Source organism: Struthio camelus, chromosome 12, assembly GCF_040807025.1.
Source record: "Struthio camelus isolate bStrCam1 chromosome 12, bStrCam1.hap1, whole genome shotgun sequence".
In the NCBI taxonomy this organism is placed as follows: Eukaryota; Metazoa; Chordata; class Aves; order Struthioniformes; family Struthionidae; genus Struthio; species Struthio camelus.
In genome coordinates, this window is record NC_090953.1 from 24,588,002 (window position 1) to 24,612,754 (window position 24,753).

Here is a 24,753-nt window from a genome sequence, read left to right on the forward strand (position 1 = left end):
ATTTTTGGATGGATACTAGAAGTCTAGTAAACTCACCAAAACAAGTACTAATACTTGTTTCATGACATCGGTGTCTGATAAAAGCTGTCAAACCAAATTCACAGGTTATTTTCCTCTGAATTAGCCAAGTGAACATAATTACAGTGCTTTCTTTGGAGCTTTCAAGACATAAGGCAGCTGTGTTGTATTCTTACAAAGCTATTTGTCTTAATTTATTATTTAGCTTACATGAACAATTCCTGCAATGACTATATACATTTAACAAGTTTCCTCCTTTCGTCAGATCCCTACTACTCCACAAAACTGAAACCCATGTAAAAGATACTTCTCTACCTTTCTGTTAATGTCCCAAGAACCCAGAAAAGTTAAGAAAAAGAGATATGAGTTTCTAAATCAATTTGTGTCACAAACAAAATTTCTATAGGTGGATTACCCATTCAATTTCCACAGCAAGCGCTGACTTAATGTTAGCATTGTAAACATTTAACAGTGAGATTCCTACCATGTCTCGAGCAAAGGAGTTGTCAAGCGGCTAATACCACTGACTAATTTTTGGATAAACAACTTCAAGAATGCACAGCTACATTTCCATGTAATTTGTCCATACCACAATATTTTTAACTTTTAAACTCAGACATCAAAAAAAGTATTTTAATTTTGTGACATCAGTCATGTTGAGTGAAGTATCATTTGAAGATACTGACTTCTTTCTGCATTTGTCTTTAGGGTACTGGAATTTATTTAGCTTTCATAGCGTATGGGTTGTCCTTTCCAAGGAGGAAAGCTTGGGTGATTTGTTTACACCTATGTATAAATCTACACAGTAGCTTTTCCCCATAAATATATTTCCAGTGCAAATGTGGATAAAAACAATAAATTACCTACACAAACTGCCGCAACAGATTTTTAAAAGCTTTGTCTTTGACTTCCCATCATACTAAAAGTAACATTATTCAAGTTCTTTGCCTTGCTAGAATTTAACATAACTATAAATTGAAATAATTTTGACACAAGTATTAGCCAAACTGGTATCAGAAAGGAACGATAGCGCAAAGAGATACTTCAGGCATAAAGCAGTTAGTTGTATTCCTGCTCCTTAGTGCTCATGGTTACAGAGAGGAAACTAATTTCTCAAGCAAATAAAACTGCAGAAATTCAGCCTTCATCACTCTCAACGCCACAAGACAAGCGTGCTACAGCATGTGCAAATTACTTCTTCTCATCCTGGGAAGAAAAAGCTGCTCAGCTCTACCCGCTTCTGTTCAAACGCAGGGGAGTGCTGCAGCCTTTCCGCAATCACAGCTCACTCCTCGCTCCCATCGATGGCTAACAGCTTTCGCCAGCCCCTGCTGAGGGCCTCAAACATTCCTCTGCTCTGTCAAGCAATGAAAATATCAGCAACAGGATTAGAGCGAGCCTCCAGAAGAAAGACTAGCTCTAACATCCAAAGCATAAGCAAGCACACGGGTGTCTTTTGGGGTTCACAATACTAGTAACGACACTAAATTACAATCGTTAATGAAACTTCTCTTTTTTTCCCTCTCTCGCTCTCTCCCCCCCCCCTTTTTTGGTTTCAGACAAATTAGGACCTCCATAATTCTGTGATATTTTTATAGCATTAAAAGGCCTTACATTCCTGCAAGATGCAACAGAAGTTCTTAAGCGTTCATGAAACATGGTAGACTACTTTTGCACTAATATTTACTAGAAAAAGGGAACCAAAGAAAATTAAAAAGCAAGATTTTTCTTGCATTGCAGATCTCAGTATAGGCAGAGTCAGCTACTCCACTTCTATTCAATTTCATACCAGAGTGGTCAAAGGTTAACGTATTTAAAGAAAAAAAGCACATTAAAAACAGAAAAGCATTCTTTCTATAAGGAGAAACAAGAGGAACACTTGGAAAAGGCCACAGCACTATACAAATTGAAAGAAAACAGTTCTGAGGAAGGACGACTTCACTACAGTATTCAGGTTTGGATTTCACATTCACCAAGAGCATTACAGCTTCATAGGAGACTGCAAAGTAAATACAGCAACCTACCTAAGAAGCCAAATTAAGGATCTGTAAACTTACAAAGTTAAATCCTGTTTCTACAAAACATATACCCATCCATGCATAAACTTTTTTAAAACGTAGATAACTAAATCAGTTTACAAATCCACCTAAGGTACAAACGTAGTAGTACACAACACCTAAAATCCAAAGGCCAGCATGGATTTCCTCGTACTCATTCCCAGGCAGATTTGCACAGAAAAAAGGAAGAGGGAAAGACACTAAAAGATCCATGGAGCTCTTTCACTGCGATCCTCTGTAACATTGTGCATGTTAGCGCTGCTGCCTAACAAGCATACGCGGAGCTATTTTATAGCTATTTTATAGCTCCGCTCACCATCTCCCTGCTTCCCCTTACAGTCCACATCAAGACTGTGTCCAACCCTGCCCGTGCTTCCTGTATTTCATGCATGTTTGTCCCTTACCTTTACTGGTTTATGTTATCTCATACAACTTCCCGTAAACGTTGCAGGGAAGGGGGGGGCGGAGGGGGACCCATGAAAGGGAGCCATGTAATTTTTCCAGGGTTGAACAACCACGAGCAAACTAAAGACAGACTCATACAGAGATTTTTTTTATCGTAATCAAAATTCTAGCAAGGATTTTAAATCCATGAATAGTGTACTGTGCCCTAGTTTTTTCCTTAAATTTAGCTTTGTGGGCAATATGAACCAGGTAAGTCCACTTTCCAGAAGAATATTCTAAAATCCTTATTTTTCTACACTTAAATCATGAAGCAACTTCAGAAAACGTGTTTTTGCATGATATTACAGCAGTGCTCAATCACATCACCAAGTTCGGAGGACAGTTATTTGAAAAACTTATCAGCTTAATTTAAAATGACCATCCTATTAACAGCTTAGATTTTCTGCGATACCTTTGATCACCACATTTTTTTCTTTAGTCAAATATCGTAAGGTATAAGACGATGGCAGAAGTCACAAATAAAAGGTTTAAACAGGTTTCCATTGTAAACAATTATTATTGGTAGTTTTCTGCAAAATAAAGAGAAGTTTGGGAGTGCAAAAGCATATATATGCACAGAAGACACTTAACCAGGCTCAGTTCTGTCTGGACAGAACTACAAAAAATAGATACAGGGGCAGCAAAGCCACAGAAACTGAACACTTATAGCAGTAAGGTCATTCTAATTTTATCACAAAGTTGTGAAACCCAGCCTAACAGCAACTTCAGAGTCAAAAGCTGAGGGAAATGCACTATAGAGGGTACTCAAAGGGGAGAGGGTGCGAAATAAGTAAATAAATAAAAACAATGACCTCCCCCAGAACAATTTACTCAAATAAGAACTCAAAGTGTGGCCTTGCAGAATATCGCAATGGCATTATATGTTGCTTATACAAGTTACTGAATTTAAGTGTTGCTTTCTAGTAAGTCAAGTCATTTGTAAAAATATAGTTTTCTAGTTGTTCACTTGCAACATCAAAACAACGCTTAGGGAAGGAATATGCAGAGACTTTACATGCTTTTGGTGCTCTGTGGTGACAGCTTTGGTTTTTTACCAAATCTTTAGAGCACCTTAATTTGTGTTTGGTTCATATTCTCATTGGTATACTATAATGCAGATCAGTTACAATTAAAAAAATAAAATTCATTTTAAAAAACGTTTAAATTAGACTACTTTTGCACAGCTGGTCTATTTAAGGGATGTTGCACATGCTCACTATATATAAGGTCAAAACAAAAGAAGCACCTGCAAGGTAAATTATACCTACCTTCTTGAATGATTTTTTTCCCCCCATAGGCAAATTCAAATGTTTAAAAGCAAGCACGCCCATTATGATTTTTTCTCCTAAAAAAAATTGGGAAATAGTGCCTCAAAAGATTACAGAGCGACACCGCTGAAAGCGCCATTCCATGCACTGTAGGCTTGGAAGAGTACGTAAATAATTAAGTAATAAACATGGATGTTTCTGATCCAAATAGCCATAGAAGACAGCATAATCTCAACACTTATCATCGTAAAAGGTAGAAGAATGAATCAGATGTCGATCTGCTATTACAACACTACCAGATATCACTTGTCCCACATAAAGCGCCCTTCTGTCAATCTCTGAGGATATTGCCTGAAAAGATCTCGTCCACACGACGAAGCAAAAGGCGTTCTCCTTACTACAATTCCAAAATGCTACTAGGAAGACCGCAAAAGCTTCCATAATTAAAAAATTATCATTAGCTTCCAGATATTGTGAGCAATCACTTCACCCTTTCCCTTCAGCTTTCCAAATGTACATAACTGGGATATCAGACAACTCCAGACAGTAACCACTGAATTACGACAAAGGAATTACAACATACGTACGCAGCCTCGCTCTAGTTGAAACAGAGTATTAGCTTTTTTCTGACATCACAAGATCAAGGTAAATCCATCTGAACTCCTTGAGTGCATCTCCGTATCTTAAAATCGTTTCTCAACTTGCCCTGTGGCAAGTTCCCTCTTTTTCTGAGGGACAGATAATATTTGAATCTTTGGGCTACTCCTATAAACTAGCAGCTCAACCTATGATTCAGTTTCCTTTTCCTTAAGGAAACTTACCTAGAGTAACACCACACAAGCTATTTATGGTAGTAGGCGTGTAATTTCTTGTAATTCTCTGAAAGTGTTCTGATCTGACATTCAGCTTACCAAATCAGTCCAGTTGTTTGGTATCCCACAGGAGAATCAAGACAGGCTGGTGATTCCAACTTTTCATTTGGTAAAAACCAACCAAACATGGAACTGGGTATCATCAGCAGCTGTGAGCCACAATCCGCAAAAGACAGTCCTTCCAGGAGACACCGTCGCGCCCTTGCCGCCACTCTGCGCCCGACTCACAATAACCAACAGCTCTTTAGCATGCAAGTCAACTCAAATGAGTGATACAGTTACTTCGTACAGCACAGGAACTACGCTAGAGCTGAGCAACCAATATGCCCTGTCTGTTGGTCTGTAATCACAACAGAAACAACGAGCTAATAACCCTTTTGCAGAAACAAGGATGACCTGTGTATACAGTAAACTAGAAAAAAAAAAGATATTTAAGATCACACAAGATGAAACTAAGGCAAAAACCTATTTCTTACAGGTCCTTCCAATTTTAATAAATAATCAAAGGACATGCTTGAAAAAGCTATACTGAAGTAGTCATAACCCATAGCTAAAGAACATTTGATATTCCCCTCACGCAAAAGAAGCCGAGTCACTGAAGCACGGGCTTGGACTTTGCTGCGAAGCGATGACCAGCGCCTCCGCAGTAAGTTCCAGACACAGAACAAAAAACAGGACAGATTAAAATGTATACGTAGGTCAGATCTGGTATAGACAGGTATTTTCAGCTACTGTGAATTAGCTGTCTTTTCTCCTTCAGGCTATTGATTTCCTCAGTAAAATGAAAAGCTAGCAACAACAGTAAATAAAGGAAATAACTGGAAAACACTACTCTGCAAAAGTAACACTTCAGATTCTAGGCTGATAATGGTGTTACCATTAGCACAAGAGGTTTCAGTCAAGCTGGAACAGAAAAAGCTTTTAACTAGCACTACGCCAGGAGTCAGAATATATCAGATCTTGCTGTCAATGCAATTGACACTTTCCTTTCATGTTCAGAAATCAACTTGTTTCCCCCTAAAGCCTCAAATTTGAAGTACGAAAACCTCTATTCATATTCTGTGGTGACACCTTCCAAATTTTGCCTCCTTAGTTTTAGATACTTTTATACTAGACCTACACCACTGACGTCAACTATGAGGAAAATTACTTCTTGTTTCTGTTCAAAGACAAACCGTAAGGCGAAGAACACCGATTTGCACTCAACAGCACAACTTAAAAAAAAAGCTCAGTTCTTCCAATAAGACACTATTTCTTTAGTTTAGCTGATTTGTATGTTTTCTTTCATCTGCCTCTCAAAAAGCTACATGAAGACCACAACCCAGAAACAGCTATTAGCAAATCACTTCACATATCTGACTAAGCCATTTTTGACCTCTTTTCTTAGCATTTAGACATTACTCAAAAATTACCAGAAGTTCAAGCAAGGAGATAAGTAAAAAGAATCCAGAACAAAAGAAAATCTACAAAACCTAAGATTAAGGCCCCAAAGACTTGAACTAGGAATAAACAAATAACTGCACATAACGATTAGCATAAATAAGCTATTTTACACTTCAAACAGAAGACAAGCCATTTCAGATTCTAGAAAAGGAGGCAACCTGGGAAAGTTATGGAGTAGCGCTGTCACACTCCGAATTTGCAGCATATACTCTAGTAGCTGTTAATGATAATAAAAGTACTGTGTCTCCATTTTCTTAATTTGCCCTTGAAATGAACACAGAAAACTATACATCTAAAATTTCAGAAACAGTCCCTGAAACTGTCCCTTGTATCAGCAGCCAGACTGGTAAGGTTGCATTGCAAAGCTGCATTGACTGGTAGATGCAGGTATATCAACAGAAGAATGACTTCTGTGTCTGTTCCATTAGCTCCATTAAAAAAAAAACGGAATAACTAAGTCATTTCAAAAGCAGCAATATACATACGCAGCATAGCTCTTATCAGTATAGATGACTGGATTAATGAAAACCCTCACCTGAACGGCACTGGGAAACCACAAAAATATATCAAGGTATGCCACAGGGCAGGAAGGGACCAGCAGTTCTCCCCACCTCTACCTCAGTTTCGCACCAGCCTCCCAACGCTTGCATGTCCCTGACACTTAACTCCCACATTCAAAACCATTTTTTCCCCCTGAGAAGAACTGAGCAATTTCATCATTAACCATTAAACTGGCAGGGAGTTTCCAGACATCAGGAGCTTGTTTAGGTGCTAAGTGTGCCTTCCCTGTGTCCTAGGTAGCACGCTCCATCACATCGTTCATCACGTATCATGCAGGCGTCACACCACGTATAAACACTTCTTGCTCTCCTGACTAGATGGCAATTCAGGGCTCTCCCTGTGGGTTCTCGTTGTTGTTAAGGGATCATCTGAAAATCCTGCTCTTCCACACCTCCAACGCAGCCATTAGTACACGAACAGCAGGTAAACTGAAAGATTCAAAATGGCACCCAAAACCTTTAGCTACACAAGCTAAAGATCATTAAACGAAGCTTCATCTGGACTTTAGGCAAATAACTGGCTAATATTTTCAAATAATAGGCCACCATCTTTTTTTTTTTTTTTTGAAAAACTTAACCTATTAGTGGCTTTGTTTGTTTTCCTGAAGCCTAAGTAGATCTCAGCTTTTAAGATGAAAATTATAGCTTCATTCTCACATACAAGCTACTCAAAACAAATGAGATTTCTATTTGGATTTAAAAAAAAAAAAAAGTATTTGAAGTAAAATTGAGACTCGATTACCAATTTAAAGCCGAACTCTGCAAATGATTTTATTAGCAAATTCCATTTTGAAAAATAAGGTACAGTTTTTGACAATATTTTAGTCTATAGCCTGAAATTAATGTGATATAATACTTCAGAATACTTGAGATTAATACAGTGAGAGAAGAAATTTGAAATAATTTGTTCATAACGTGCAAATACTAAGGCAATCTCTACTACCACCAGAAAAAGCAGTCTCGCTCTCCTGCAACACCTTGCTCCCTCCCGCATACTCATGCCACTCTCTCGCTTTTGGCAATACAAGCGTTTGCGCCGCCACACGGCACAGTAGGGAACTGATACAACTCACTACACGCTCCACAAATCCTTGTGGAAACAAATGGCAGGGTATAATATGAGGCCCTTCTCCTTTTAATGGCAGCGCCAGCTCGAAAAGCTGAAACTAAAACACACAAAAAAAGGATTAGCATTTGGCAACAACTTCGCATCTGGTGTACTTGATATCTGCCCAGACACATTTCTAATAAAGATTCTCAAACTGATAACAAAACGCCCGATTTTTTTGCAGTGTGAATATCGACAGTCCAACATTAAAAATGCCAATTGCAACTGCACAGACGTTTACAGTAAACCACGTAGGTGCCCTACCCACATCAAAACAGATTTCTGGATGCCATTTTACTTCATTTTCAGTTCTCTGATACTTCCTTCCTTTCCTCTTTTCAAATAGGAGCACCTGGCTTTAGAAACTACTTTCGGAAATACTTCTTTTTCTTGTTGATAGCCAGGCTGTCTGCCACGTGCAATACTGCAACAAATAAAATCATTCATTTTTTAATCAATGCAACAGGAATGCCTTAAAATTCAGAAAGTAAGTCATATTCCATTTTTTCATTCACATATAAAGAGATTTTAAAAGTCATGGCAGTTCTAATGACTTAAATGATTTTTGGCAACCTGCTCCAATTCTTGCTACAGTGAAATCCTGGGATTTCAACGCATGAATCAGAAAGCACTGTTAAGGAGATGTTTAGGTTCATTAGCTACAGGAGAACCCTGAAAAAAAAGATAAAAGCTTATACAGAACAAGCTGACTCCACCTTAACCCAAGGGGAATCAAGCTGCTGGACCATTAAACTAAAAACTGTGAGCTTAAGGAAAAGCTGGAAGTTGCCACCGGGTACTCAAGTCAGAGGCATCCATTAGCAATGTCAGCAATGCAAAGGTATCTCTGTGTCAAAAGTATGGGAAAAGAGAAACCACTGGAGCGAGCAGAGATACAACTTTTAAATCCAAAACACAACATTGTAGGAAGCAGTACATTATATAAATAAAAATATGTGTTCACAAATTAAAATAAATGTGAAAACAAAAACTGATATCTTCTGCGGCTCAGAATAGCTTAGTAGCAAAGAAAATCCTAAATAAGGTGACATTTCCCAGGAAAATATTCATTACTAATACCTGGCTGTAAACCACATACAGAGAGTTAAATAGGTTGAAGTTGCAGAAGAGCACGTGTCTGCAAAATTACATGAAGCCTAAGTTAATCTAATCAGCGAGAAATACCAATTAAACCTATATTGGTACAAGCCTCAAACTACAGAATACTATTAGCATCACTGTATTATTCACCTCTGGGTCAACATCAATGTTAGATACGTCAGAGAAGTTAAAGGCACATCAAACAAGATTTATTTAAATATAACAACAGAGGACAACCATGCCAGCTGCTGACACATACTTTGACCAAGTGCCACAGAATGTGACAGTTTCAAGACATCAGGGAAAAATATAAAGGTAAAATATTAAAATTCAGTATACATGTAAGTGCACAAAGCTAAAATCAAAACTATAAAGTCATCCATACTTCTAAACAAAAAGACAAAAATAGATGAATAGGTGACAAAGTTAAACAGGGCTATTCCAAACAAGCAGAAATCCATAAAAAGGACGTAAAAATACATCGTCAAGAAGAAAGCCTGGAAAGAGAAAATGAAATTTTTAGGGGAGAAGGAGGCAAAAGTACAAAAGCATCCTAACCATATTAAATAAGATAACAAAAGAAGTTCCGGCTGTCTGAGTCAGTGGCACAGGAGCACACAGGTAAGTGATTTCTTTAGTCTGGCTCTCCTACCACCACACAATAAAAACAGGTCGTTTGAACAGAAAGGCTGAAACATCTGATGGATATGTAAAAAAAAAAAAAAAAAAAAAAAAAAGGCTCAGCTATTTTCAAAAAAACTGAGCCCACTTACTAAGTTTCTATAGTAGATAAATAAAAAAGAATGACTAGTCTATATACAGTCTTGGGGTTTTTTGGTTTGGGTTTTTTTTTTTTTTTTTTTTTTTTTGCTATTGCTGTAAAGTGAGATTCACTGCTGTACAGGATAACTTGAGTAAACTAAAATCTTACCTAACATAGCTACAGAGGATGGTTGTACTTCAAATTCTCTGAATAGATGAATGAAGGAGTGGATAATTTAATCACAACAGTTTCCTGCACTTTTAGAAGACCTCTGGACAAAATTCTGCAATTAGAGGATACTAAGAAAATATTAAGCTGCTATGCTTTCGTGGAAGACAAAATAACTGAATTTTCAATATGCACAGTGATTAAAAGAGTCAACATGTAATGCTCTAAGATCATACATATGAGTTAACATTTATACAATGCATTAAGAAAAAGTAGATCAATAAAGCAAAATCTGCAAATGAAAAAAATTCAGCTCATGCGTAACATCTTTAAGTTCTTCCAGTTAGAGATATCCAGTATCAAGTTAGCTGCACAAACTACTTTAGAACAATTAAAAATCCACTGCTAATGTACGCAGAACAACACTTCTTGAAGGGAAAAAGATCTCTCTAATATGCAATTGACTATTTCTAAACTAATTTATCAGCTCAGGAGACTATCAATCTCCATCTGTGTAACAGCGCAAGCTAGAAAGCATAAGGAATAGGAAGAATAAAAGGTTGCGATATCACAAATTAACAGAATATTCTTTCCTAACTCTTATGTTCAGTCTTGGTCTCTTCCTAACAAAAACTTGAAGCTGAAATAGGAAAATCTGAAGACAGACAATGAGAATCCATGAACATCATAAAAGTTACAGGGGGACATCGGTGGGGAAGTGAGAATTTGCAATAAAAAAAAAAAAAAAAACACACACACACACACACACAAAAAAAGATGAGAAACTTCAAGGCATCTTCTCCTGACATGAGTTCTCACTTCTGAGAGAAGTCAGAGCAAATACTGGCTCGTTTTATAATAACGTAGTTCTGTATTACATTAGGAACATGGATTTTCTCAGCAGTAAGAAAATAAAATTTAAGCCAGGCCTGACCAAAGGTCCATCTCACCCAGTCTCCACCAGTAACAGTGATCAATAAAGGCTGGCCAGAGAAACAAGTGAAAGCACACAGTGATACCCTGCCAGCGTTTGCTATTTGCCGCCCCAGGGGGTCCCGAGCTGGATGGCCTCTTTGGAACAGCACCTCTAGGGTTCCCCCCATTACCACGTCCAATCGCTTTCAGAGTCCCGCAACATCCAGAGGCAGCGAGTGTCACAGTTATTCAGTACATAAAATAAATATCTCCTTTTGTTTAGTAACAATTTAGTCTTTCATACCAGACTGTTAACACAGCATTAAATAATTTTCATTAACAATTGAACACTAAATCTCTCTTCATATGCTACCCAACTCGAACATCTCATGGTCCTCACAAGCTCCGTGGAATTAACCAAACTCCTAACTCACACTAAGTCTTCTTAGTAACGTCAGAAAGCAGGAAAGAAGCACACAGTATGATAATTTTTACACACGCAATTTTCGAACAGACATTTAGGCAAGCGCTCCCCACAGCATACTTGGGACACAAAGATATCAGAACCAAGAAGTAACAATTTTTAAAATGGTATTTTGAGTAGAATATCATCAGTTTTCTTTCAATACTAATTTTAAGGCTATTTCCCCATTACCTTCCCCAGTCTGTGTGGGCACACAAAGTAACATTTGACTGATGTAACAGATGCACCGAATTATATCTTTATAAACGCGAAAAATGAACTTAAAAAAACCCCACACCACACAGAAAGAGGACAGTGACCACAAATACCTCCCTCCTCGAATATCCTGAAGTAAAAATTCAACAAAACATTACTTATTCCTTCGTTCCTTTTGGCAAGATCAGCTTTAGTGAAAAAATGCTTTAACTGACACAAAGAAGCTTATCATAAATCGATAGTCTATCTTGTAAAATTAAGATATTCTCTTCAGTGTGTATATTAAATGAGAAAAATACTTAAACTCTAGTTTCATACGATATATTAGGTGCTTTAATTTTGAGTCTTTCTAAAGAACCCCACAATGATAAACTACAACTGGTGTTTATTTATTTATAGGGAATTAATTGGGATTAATTTCTTAGCAACTTAACTGGAGAACTAAATCAATAGCATCCAATCAGTAAAATACTACTGTTTTCACAGCACTGAGACATTTCTGCCATGAAGAACTGTTTTGCCCCTTCTTCTCCTCCCCCTTTTTTTTTAAAATCAATATCCTCAGTGCATTACATACTTATTCAAGGAACAGAGATCTATTCCAGCATGATAACCTGAAGCAGGACATCTCTGAACATCTCAGGCAGCAAACCTCTCCACTTGGACACCACTGTATCGGCTAAGCACACATCCCTCACTACCTCAGCTACCATTCCCAAACACTGAACTACGATTTTTGATGTTTTACTGGTTGGACTCCCAGGTCTTAACACTCACAGGAAAGTAAATAAATATATTTATAACTAGCATTGACATTAAACTTATGAGAAACTGTAATCTTGGCCTTGAATAATACTGCAACTACTGAAACCTGTGTTTTAAAAAAAAAAAAAAATTCTTCACTTGTCAGTGATTTACAATAGAAGTAGGATGAAGCCTACCTCCACTCACTGACTTCTCAAAACGTAGATAGGTTCCTTACAGGAAAGTAATAAAAAGATCAGTTAATAGAAAGAATTTCAGCAAGACCTCCTCACAAACAATTTAAAATAAAACTGAAAAAACTCCACTGCATATTTGGAAAGACAAACTACAGACATATTTGCATATGTATTACATAGAAAATTATTTCCATGCCAAGCTAGTGACGGTTCAAAAAGTTTGCTTTCTGCTCTTATACAGTACCTAGGCTGATCTTGCACGTGTTCTTACAATTTGGAAGCGAGTGTTAAGAAACATGTCATACTACTCTTCGTGTAACTTTCTTAAACTCCTACTCCATTTCAATAGTCACCCCTCATCATCCTCCTCCTCCTCTTAGCAGCACAGCAAACATGAATTAGGTGATTTTAAAATCTAAGCCAGAATGTCTCACAAGAAGGTGACTAGCTTATTATTTAAAAAAAAAAAAAAAGCCTAAGTAGTTTTCAGATTTCTCTGAGGATCTTCTGCTGAAGGTTTAACTCCTCGCAAATCAGGAGGACACTTTATCATCAAGAATAACCAAATACTCGCACATAAATGAAGAAAAACTTACAGCATACAATTTCGTTACTTAAACTGCTGATAAATTAGCAGGAGGCAGTTAGGCTGGGTGATTTATCTGACTCAATTTTTGTTTGCTGTTTCATTGTGATAAACAGTAAGTATAAGCGTATATACGCATCTTATGATTTTGAAATGGAAATGTTAGCTTATTAGGATAGATTCATAAGCAAGCCAAATCATTTTGTTAGAAGATGACTAACAGAACAGATAAACTCACCCTGCAAAAGCTATGTACAGCTCAGGCACTCGCAACCGAGGACAAGCAACAACGCGTCAGCACAATCCCACTGAAAGGTAGCTTAATTCAGAGATTATTAGAACAATAGTTCATACTCGCAACATACATGCTCCATCATCAACAGACCTTTTCGCTATGGTCTATTTGTACATACATACAGTCAGTGGTGTTGGTGTCTGCGTATCTCGGGAGCCATAAGCAACCAAATTGCTTATATCAGATTGTACGCAACACCCAGAGTACCACAAATCCAACATACGCCCTATTTATGTGAAATGGGAATATCCACTGGAGTCCTGTGCTTAAGTGACTTGAGATGCAATTGAAACCTGAATATTTTTACTTTACTGTATTTTTAACTAGAGATATGTTTAGAAATAATCAAGAAGCAACATACAAAACCAAAACAAACACAAACTTTACATTTCTCAATAACCTGAAAGGTCTATTACTTCCACCTCCTTTTGCACCCCCCCCTTTTTTTCTTTTTAAAAACACACTACTCAAACATCTTAGAAGAGTTATGCTATACAGCAATGTATGCAGTACCAATTTTAAAGATCTGTAATCAACATGCTATTAAAAACACTTGTTAAATACTGGGAGTCTCCTGCATCTTTGATCCTCCCCATTTCTAATTGTATTTTACTGTGGAGCTCCTGAACTGCCAGCCTATCCCTTCATGGGAAAATACGTATTGATTCCAAGGGCTTCAAGAATACCAGGAAGACAGAGAACAAATTTCCTTCTTCTGAATAATCTAATTTGCAGTCTTAATGGTCTATATAGTTTACCACAGCTGTTCTATTAAAAAATAAAATATATACCAACTTCAATTTTATTCTTAATAATGCAATTGCACATTGATCAAAGTTTCTATGTTAATCTCAAGTCAGTTTCAAATGGCTGCAAGAGGTAGGATTTAGCTTCAGCTGATGCTTGTTCCTTACTACTGGGTTTTTTTGTTGTTTTTATCCCCTTACCTCACTGAAATATTGTCCTAAATCTAAAATAAGTATCTCATTTTACCTGGTATACAAAGCAACAGAGTAGACATGCAGGGAACAGATTAACGTTTACAGAGACACAGATAACTGCTCAAAATTATACAGGTTTTTCCTAAATTAATTCAACTGCACTCGATTCTTCTTCACGGCAGTGACTGGCTATTTATAGATAGGATCAAATGTCACTGATCAAACATTCAGGACTACATAAAAGATCACGGGCATCAAAATCTGTAACGTCTGCTCATCTACACCATTTTTTAATCAATGCCAAAAGGCAAGCATTATTTACATTAAAGTTCTGCTCCTTCTGGACGGAGCAAGAAGCGCTCCAGTCCTGGCCTGCTGAGCCACAAGTCCCACATCTGACCTCCACCTGCGTGTATAAACTAGGACTTCCGGTACCTCTCTGGCCCTTTACAGGGCTCAACAAGAATCTTCGGAGCACATCTAAGAGATCAGGCTCCATGCAGTACGTAGTGTAGAAGACGCTTGCATTTAAAAACACAAAGGGCAGCACTTTCACACATCACATGGAGCATCTGCATCCTGTTCCCTCTTCTACCAGCAGGGACTCAAGCATGCCTTTCCCACCTGACAAATACGAAAATATTCGGAAGTGGAACATCCTGTATTTAAATACATATATACAGAAGACAAGAAAAATCAGTTGGAAACTAGGGGGAATGAAGATAAAGTTCATCCACTCTGCATGAAACATTAAATATTTATGGAGACAAAGAATCACAAGAGCCTCTCCCTCTTTGAGTACTCACTCAGAATAACTGGTACACCCCCGGAGTTACAGAAACCCGGGGCGCAGGTCCTAACTGTGGATGAAATGGCACGGGACATCAACATGGCATGAAAGCTCTTTCTACAAATGAGAAAGAAAAGAGAGTAGGGCTGCACCAGAACTTCTGGAATTTCAGCGCTGGTACTTCTAACTTCCCATTCTGAACCACAGTCAGCTTCAATGAGCGTTTTACTTTGTGTATTTCAGCACATAATCCTCTCCCGCCCTTTGCTCACTTAATCTACACATTTGACTTCAATGGATAAAACTTCACCTATCAATTCAATTTTCTGAAACCATAAAGGATATCTTCTTTTAAGAGCGGCAAAGAACAACCAACACCGCTATTATAACTACAGTGAACTGACGGCAGAACAATGAATATTGAAAAAGAATCGTCCCATGGTAAGATTTTACACATCAGTAAAGTAACTACTACACATACTCTGAAGATCTTTGAATCTAAGTATCACATTTTCTACAAGAAGGAAAAAAAAAAAATCTTGCTCCAGACCTGGAATCGGCAGACTTGTACTGCACAAAAGGATAAATATACTCCCTGTCAACAGGAGTCAGCATACGTGACTACATCAGTAGAGCCTAAGCTGATAACTAATATGCACGTTTCAGCCTAATGTGAAACGGAACGATTATACCATGTAATGTCAGAGCTTAATCACACTCACTTTTATGAGTTATTAAACACCACCCATCTGGACCAGCAGTTTGTTCCCAATTCCACTTACATCAACCTCTCCTTAAAAATATCGGGATACAGCTACAGAAGGAGTACTTAAAAAAGAAATTGTCATCATTCATGACAAGATATAGGTATTATAGCAGCCGACTGCTGATAAAGAGGGGAAAAAATTAACTTTTTCTAAGTCAACGTTCTGCAAAACAGGCAAATAACATTACTACAAAACTGAGAAGCGGTCTACAGCACTAACAGATTTGTCTTTTGCAAACGCATTCTTAGAAAGCTGTCTCAGGCACACAGCATACTTCATCTGGATGAGATTATGGGTTCTGTAGCCCATAAAGTACCAGGATTCAATAACGGATCGTTAAAGGTAACAATGGGAAAAGGTGTGAGACCGACACCGACTGAACCGCTGCCAGAGCTCTCGTTTCTGGGGTACTGGAGCACAGTTTTCAGGCAAGTTCCTCCCTCTCTCCACAGGTTGTCATCTCTCCTCCGGCGGAGTCCTACTGGTTTCTGCAACGCTTGCCTGCCTTTCTAGCTCGCAGGGAGCCCGCTTGTGCCCGCACCGCTTTCGGCAGCGCTCCTCCCCGCAGAGCGCAAGGCGAGCGCCAAGCACAGGTGATGCAGCGCGGCGTTTATCTGCCGCTGCCGCAGGGACGGGCTTCAGGTGTCTCCCGCTGTCCTGCCCGCAGCGCGAGCGGGCACGTCCGCTTGGAGAGGTGCGCAGTGGCCTCTGCTGGTGCCTGCAGCGCGTCCGACGCTGTCCGGCTCGTGCAAGCGGAGCGGCCTCCCGGCACCGCGGCGGGGGCAGAGGGAGAGCCGTGCCTCCGGCCGCCGAGCGCGGAACCGCCGCCGCCGCGCTGCCCCCGGGGGGCTCCGCCGCGCGCGCCCAACCGCCCCCCGCGCCCCCCAACCGCCACCCGCAACGGCTCCGGCGCGCGCTCACCGGCGCCCGCCGCCCCCCGCCGCCACCGCCCCCCCGCCGCCCGCCGCCCCCCCGCTGTCAGGCGCTCGCCCGGCTCCTCACCTGTGAGGAGGCTCTGCGAGCTGCTGCGGGCGGCGGCGCCGGCCGGCTCCGGCTGCCCGAGGAGAAGGGCGATCCAGAGCGAGCCGAGGAGCCGCCGGGCTCTGCCCGCCGCCATCGCTCCGCTCCCCGCGCCCGGCAGCCGGGCACCCAGCGCCAGCCCCTCCCCCGGGGGGCTCCTCCTGCCTGCCGGCCGGCCGGCCGGGGCGCGCTCCCCGCTCGTCGGCCGCCGGGCTGCGCCCCTGCGGCACCCTGAAGGGGGGGGGCGGCGGGGAGGAGGCGGGCGAGCAGCCTCCCCGGAGAGCGGCCGCCGAGGACGGAGGGAGGGAGCGGCCGGGCTCACTCCATTGCGGGCCGGTCCCAGCGCCGGGCTCCGCGGCTCCCTCGCACGGAGCCAGAGGGGCGCTCGCCGCCCGCTCCTCCCCCCCCTCGCTCCCACCCACCGCCCCGCCCCCCGGCGCGCATGCGCCCGGCGCGCGCCTCCCCCTCCCCCCCGCCTCTCCGGGGGAGAGCGCCGCGCACGCGCTCCCTCCCGCGACGGCCGACCCCCGCGCCAGGTGCGCGCCCGCCCGCCCGCGTGTGCGCATGCGCCGCCCCCCCCCCCGCCCGCGGGGAAGGGCGGCACGAGGCGCGCGCGGGCGGCCGTTGGGCCGGCGCCGCGGGCTCCGCTTCCCGCCGGGCCCAGTGCGCGGCCGGCCGCCTCAGAGCGGTACCGCTCGCCCCGCGCCGGGGCACCGGGCGGTTCCCGGCGCTGAAAACCGCCCCGGGGGCTGAGGAGGCGTCGTCCCGCTCCTCGGCGCGGCCCCGCTGGGCTGGGGCAGCAGCGCGCGTGGCCCCGACGGGGCCGAAAAGCCCCGCGCTGCCGTGTGACTGTCACCGTCACCCTACCCGTGACGGCCCAGGCGGGGAGCGGGGCGATACGGCCTCCGCGCGTTTTAGTGAAATAAAACTTTCGGTTTTTTCCCCCCCCTCCTCTCTTGGCCGAAGCGCAGTGTGCCTGCACAGTCTACAGCTGTTGGGGCGCAAGAAGCCCTGCAAAAGCCGAAATTACAAAGTGCCAGTTTGGTGGTTCTTGCACATTTGGATGACTCGCTGCAAAACAAGGAGTAATTGCGCTGTGTGTTCCTGGGAACCTGCAGAGAGACGCAGTCATCCTGCCTTAAGAATTACTGGGGAGAATCTCCCAAATCTTGTAAAAATAGTAACCTGCAGAAACCTGTTTCGGGGAGGGGGGGAGAAACCTCTGCTGCTAAATACTGGATGTTGCCTCTTGTAATAATCATGTTTCTCAACAAACCAAAGGATAAATAAATGTGAAGAAAAGACTAGACATACTTTGAAAAGGCAAATGAATGTATTTTCATCCTCCTGGGGGTAATTAGTTTTATACAGCATTTGCCATTCAAATCAAAATCATTTGAATGCTGCATCATTACCAGCCCGTTTATTCTTACTGTTGAATCTTGTATCCTTACAAAGAACACAATAAGAACTATAAATACACGTTCCTCCTTCATTAATCGTATGAAATGTAGCCTTGTGGTTTTTTTGCATCTCAGCTTGTTGCCCCCTAAATTCTATTTTTTTATAATAGGTATGCTATCCCTGCTTCTCATTTTATTATTGATTAATGGAATTGTCTCTCTCACTACATAAATTACGTAATGCCAAGGCTCAAGAGGTGGCGCGGGGCACCCCTGGGGCACTGCAAGACGTGAAACCCAGCTAACCGGGGTGCGATCCCCCACACGTCTGCTTCTGTCACAGAACGCTTGAAAACTAGTTGGAAATATTTCCTTCCAGAAAGCATGCCTGCTAAGGGACTGAGGACAACTTTTAAGACCGTTTGTTTCTTACGTAAATTAACTGCTGCACATATGGCAAGGGCGTCCCTCTCCGCGCAGGCTTCTTCATACGCACCAAAACGCAGGTGTGCAGTTTATCTGTACCTGGGCATACAGCGATGTGCCTGACTCTACTTCAGTGTTAGCATTACTACAAAGTGCCAGCTCACACAGTTGTCTGCAGCGTTTTCCTCTGTGAAACTTGTCTCACTGTGTTATACTTTTGTTCCGTGCTTCTGTCAGGAAACTGGAGTTCTGTCCTCCACCAAAAACATCCTGGAGCGTTTTCACAATGACGAATACTCACCTGCTCAGAAGGCAAGGACGTGTGGTTTTCTCCATATTAATGCTTGCCTAGTTACACTGATACCTGATGTGCCAGAAGGATTACGAGCAGTGAACTGTAATCGTTTTTACTGAAAATGGAAGCACTGATTAAAAGTAGAATTGGTAGCGCTAATTACTGTTCAAGTTGGTTAGCAAGTCCCGTCACTAAATCCTGTCTTCAGTCACTTTTACTATTGCCAGACTAACTATTGTGCTGAAATTTAAGTGTCTGGTTCATACCTCAGGTTAAATTTAAAACATTTCTTCTATCATTTCATCTGTCAGGTCGGAGCACAACGTTTTTGCTTTGAAACAAGATCTTCAAGCCTGAAAACGAAAACGGCCTTTTTGTCCGAGACATTACTGCTGCTGTTCCCGCCAACACTGCCATGTAAAAACCTACTGGCAATCGTGTTTGCGCTCAGCGGTGGCTCACCCAAGCTTGGCGGTGCCCTTCTCCGCAGGGAGCACGTCGCAGCCGAGGCGGCGGCGCCGGCTCCCGGCTGCCCGGGACCGTGCGAGGCGGGAGGCACGGAGGGGAGCGGGGAACCTGTCCTTCCAGTCCTCGCGGCTTCCCGGGCAGCTCGCAGCAGGGAGCTTGTTGAGGAACTGGCAGCGAGGACAAGAACCGGATGGGGGAAGAGTAAGTTGGCCGCACAGGGGATCTGGAGGAGGACAGGTCCTCTGGGGCGGTGAGAGGGAACCGGGAGTTGGAAGGGGGAACTGGGTCTGCTGGGGAGGCAGGGATAAAGTGAACCTCATCAGCAGGGAGCACCTGGAAGCCACCAGTAGGGAGAAGACTGAAAACAGACTGGAAACGGGAGAAAACTAGAATTACCTGGAGAAGGACAGGGAATCAAGACCAGTATGTTACCTAGCTAAGGGCTGAAAAAGAACTTGTTGGGTAAAGAGATGAGAGAGCTAGAGCAGGGCGAGGCAGGAGGATGCGCAGGACCCTGAGGTGCAGAGAGGGCAACGGGCAGTGGGAGTTCCCTAGAGACAGCGTTATCACAAGACCAAGGACGGGAGGCAGAGCAGGGTAAAGAAAATAGATGAGGATTTAGGAACAGGAATGAAGACCGCCTGACACACTGTCATGTCTCTACTGACAGCACACATCTGACATACACCGAGAATGCATCCGATCCTCTTCTAGTGCTGGCCTGCAGAAAGGATAGCAAACTATTAGATTCCTCATTTACAGTAAGTTCGCACATTGCTGATGGCCCACATAGATGTTAGCCTAACAACGCAGGGTTAAATCGCTGGGGGTTTTGGGTTATCTCTAAACGGAAGAGAAGTACACATGGAAAACTACATTAAAAGAACATTAGTTAGGCTGCAAAGTAAAACACTTCCAAGTTACGAAATACTAGGATACAGGTTGCCGGTGCAGAAGGATATATGTCTGGCTCAGACGCTGGACCAAGGTGAAGGAACAAAGGTAAGCGCCTAAACAACTTCCACTTCATTTACTATAAAAATCAGACGTACTTGTTTTATGTTCCTTGCAAGGAACTGCAGGAGAAGAAAGCGTTGTGCTGTAACTAAGGCGAGTGACTGCTGCTACAAGAAGGGGCTTCTGCCTCACAACGCCTGTATGAGGCAAAGCACAGTGCTTAAAACAGAGTTTTCACAGTGATGCACAAGTTGTGTAATCTTCATCTCCTAGGTGCCTGATTTGACATTTTGAAGTCTGATTTGCAGAAGTGAAGAGCACTTATAGATATAATGGCAGCAAATGAGAATTTACTAACTTGACTGAATTAGATGCTTTGCCTTGTTGTATTTTCTGACAAAATCAGAACACGAGTATTCCTAATTGGACATCTAAAATTAAAATAAATGTTTTACCCTTCTCTCGGTATACCTCAGGTCCTCATCCGTAACATAGGGGTAATACCAGTTCTCACAAGTGCGTTGGAGAAAATGAATTAAGACTTGGTGAAGCCCTCACATCATAGTGATGAGGACCGTGGAAAAGCCCAGGAGGAAATGAATAAATCTGTCTTCAGAACAATATTTGAATAGCGTGCAGTAAATAAAGCATGGGCCACACAGTGAACAGCGAAGAGAAAATAAAATTATTACTTAGTGAGCACAGTCTATTCTGTACAATGAGTGAGGCAGGGAACCTGTCAAAAGAACAGCATGTGATCTAATTACAATTAAATAGTGTATCATAATGCAAATGCACAAAAGGGGACAAATCACAGTTGCACGAATGCTGGCATTTCGTAACTTTTAAACTCTTGAATAATAACAATAAAAAAAATCCTTAGGCTGCAAACATGTAATATACGTGTATAAGTGATTCCACCACCCTTTAATAGTTGGAGACAACATATGTACCTTATCTACCGCATCCGTTGTTACATGCTTGAGTGGACGAAGTGTTTCTCTTCTCTTTGAGATGGCTAAGCCTCGTAGCCAAGATTTAATACTGTCATTCAAATGTTGACATTGTACCGTTCTAAATTCAAAATTTACCTTATTTGGGAGTCTGTGCATAAGCAATGGAGACAGGCAGTATTCTCCAGAGGGAGATTCAGAGGAGGACCTTTATTTAACATTCTGTCTTTTGCTTGAGGTGCTTCATATTTCAAACCAGCCTAATTTTTTTTTGGTGTAGAAGCAAGGTTATGGAACAAAGGCAATTTCTCTGAACTTTGCGACTCCTTAGGCCTGAGGCTAGCACAGAACCTTTTTGGCGCCTGGTGAGACTTGGAGCTGCTTCAGAGCTGCTCTAAGTTGCACTGGGTTATCTATTGCCCACAAGAAGGGTGTTGAAACAAGGAGTCAACCGTTTAGTGGCACTCAAGTTGTGTCCACCTTTCTGATCACGATCTCTCTGCTGTTCAGCACGATGAGAGGTGTTCATGTGTGAAAACTGCGTATACACCAGTTTTCTGTTATCCAGAGATCTTCCCTTTACTGGGCACCCTCCAGCAGCTGGTTAAAGCAACTTTGTGGTAGAAAGAGGCTGCATCACAAATCAAGATTTGGCTCATTATGTTTAAGAGTTACAGCTACGAGATATTCACCTTCCGTTCAATCAACTGTGCTGCCTCCCCTTGTGTATGAGGTACGAGCTACATCCACAGACTTCTGACAATGATGACCCATGTCTGATGAAGCCAGCATAGGTCCCCACACTGATCCTAGCATCACAGTGCCCAGCAAGGTACGCTCTCTTTCATCATTCAGTAGGGACCAGCTTTTTTTTTTTTCACTTTTCATATTTATTGGTCACAGATGTGGTTTTGCAAACTGCTTTGAGGTTAAAGGTCATCCTCATGACTTTGCAAAGCAAATTCTAGGTTAGCAGGCCATTTGCCAAAACCCCTCTAACCCCAGCACATATTTGTGTCATTCCTGATGTCAACAGCCAGACAATTCCAACTCCTCATTGGAGTCAGGGAGGGTCATAAATTGAGGCAGACCTTCCAATAACTAAGGTTAGTGCCCTGGAAAGTTTTAGAAAGGAAGACCGAGCTCCTTAGCTTGAGTCAGTGTCTAACAGATAGTCTGAAATAAGAGCAGAGTGGTTGGTGTGAAATGCTTTTAATGACTTCAGTTGCTGAGCAGAGGAGCTGTTGAGGTCTAATCCAATGTTTGTTTATTCAAAGATTTCAAATGTAGATAGAGGGGACCTAGAATCCAAAATGCAGGGATTACCAAATCTAATCTCCACTTTAAAGGAAAGAACGAGTAATCTGTTATCAGAATGTGCATAATGATATGGGATGTGGCTAGCTAGGCATTCAGAAGCAGAGAAATCCAGGTAACCCCAAGGGGAAAGCCTGATGATATTGCAGCCAATGGGAGTTGTGCTATCCATTTAACCAGAGTGAGATTTCATCTCTGGAAGCCCGTCATGGGACATCGCTGTGCCACAGACATTCACGTTATCAGTGACCCTTAGTTCAGTTTTGGTGGTTATCATATAGTCTTTGTTCTCAGCTGAAAAAGTTACTGGAGAAATACACATAATTGAGTCTCCATTCTTCCTCCCCACTAGCGATGCCCCCACTTTTCCAGTGTCCAGCTTCTCACTGAGGTATTGTAACCCTCTTTGGACAGAAGGACTTCTTGCATACACAGTAAGAGAAGAGACAGATGTCCGTGCCCTCTCATGTGAACAAGGTCAGCCTCCTCTGCAGCTTAAAAACCACATAAGCTAGACGAGGATTCCAGGTGGTGTTTATCCCAAAGCATTTCCAACAATCCCACAAGAATGTTAATTACTGACACCAACAATCTTGTTCTCATTCATATAATGGGAGTGCCTAAAGGTCTTACCTGAGGTTGGGACCTATTGTATTAGACACTGTATAATCACACAATAAAAGCAAGCCCTTGCCCCAGAGAGCTTATAGTCTAGAAGGTCAGACTGATAGGAAGTTAGAAGGGAAAGAGAGCCACAGAAAGGTGTTACCAGTCACCAAAGGCAGTGCAGCAGGTCTGTGATGAAGACAAATTTCACACCTCTTGAGTCCTAGTGCTTCAGTGCTGTGTCCACACTATCGCATTTTCTCCTACGTCCATGCTAGCAAAGGCAGGGAAGTGAGATTGCTGCAATATGAGAGCAGTTCAAAATGCAGAAATAAAAAAAGAGAGAGGAGAAAGGCTAAAACAGAAGGAAGAGAACTGATACCTAGCACAAAGAAACCGTGCCAGTCCTTTGCGTCTGGGGAAGGGAAATCAAACAGAGAAACAATCTTAGCACAGCAACAGAGGATGCCTGGAATACAAACATACTTTTTTTTGCTACCTTACAGATTAGGCTGATGTAGTGGGTCATATGGCTGGGATCCTTCGTTCCCTTCTTTCTTTGCGTATGGCAGTTGCTCTAATCCACCCGCTCCAACACACACACCCTATACACACTGCGCCCACATGAGAGAAGAGGCTAAGGCACCTTCCTGGTGGCTATGCAGCCCTGTAGTCTCCCTCCAGCTCTGCCATCCATCCAGTGGTTGGGGGCAGATCAGCTGCACTCAGTTTGTGGAGTCCTGGAAAAGGAGAGACGCAGCTAAATTGCCAGCACATGGGATACAAATGGATCAGCCAGAGCTAGATGAGCAAGTCTGATGCAAAAAACTTGAGACTAGATAGATTTGACGGCCATGTCAACACTTGCAGCTCCCACAGATGTCTGTGGTACTGGAGGTCAGTCATGGCTGGCTTGTACCTCAGGCTACTACTTTGGGTGTTTGAAACTGAATATACATATATAATAGTTCCAGGAGACCATGTCTGAAAATATGCGCCAAGGTATTCCCCTATTTTAAATGGGGGAAACAGGAGGCAATGAGAAGTTTTCGAACCCTAGGACAGAACGGTAAATATCAACAAAATTGCCTCAGTCCACTAATATAATGGTTCAAAACCAACAGCACACATCATTAGTAGGATGGGGCATTCAAAGTAGCTAAAAGCTTGGGTTCACATCTAAGCCGGGAACACAATTGGTAATAAACAGCAGATGTAGTGAAGGCAGGGAGGATGATCTGCAGAACATCAGATGATAGATGTGGACAGGGCAGAGCCCTGTTTGCGGCTGTAATGGGCAACCATCTTGTTCGTACACTTCGCAGGCAGCCCATTAAAGTAGTCAGTTTTGGCTCCACTTTCTTCTACTGGAAGCTCCTCAAAACGTCATCAACCTTTCAAATACTGTGAAGGAATTTCGTATAAATTGAGTGGATTGTTCATGGAACAGATATTGGACTTCTTCATTTCTACTATGTCATCTGAAAAAGGGACAAGCTCAAATACTTGTAAAATTCAACTTCTCAGAACAGATCTTCAGATTCAAGTATCAGAAGCTTTGAAGGTTTTACTGTGAGGTTATAGATGTAAAA

At 42.2% G+C, this 24,753-nt stretch overlaps 1 protein-coding gene across 17 annotated transcripts in view; it reads right to left on the reverse strand.

Annotated features, from left to right (window-relative positions):
- The window catches only part of NEO1 (neogenin 1), a 220,724-nt gene extending 203,578 nt beyond the window's left edge, over positions 1–17,146 (reverse strand). For all 17 annotated transcript variants that reach the window (XM_068958976.1, XM_068958979.1, XM_068958974.1 and 14 more), the window contains exon 1: positions 16,719–17,146. In XM_068958976.1, coding sequence (XP_068815077.1) covers positions 16,719–16,833 — 115 coding nt within the window. In that variant the 5' untranslated portion in view covers positions 16,834–17,146. The remainder of the gene's footprint in view (positions 1–16,718) is intronic.
- Between the last annotated feature and the right edge of the window lie 7,607 nt (positions 17,147–24,753).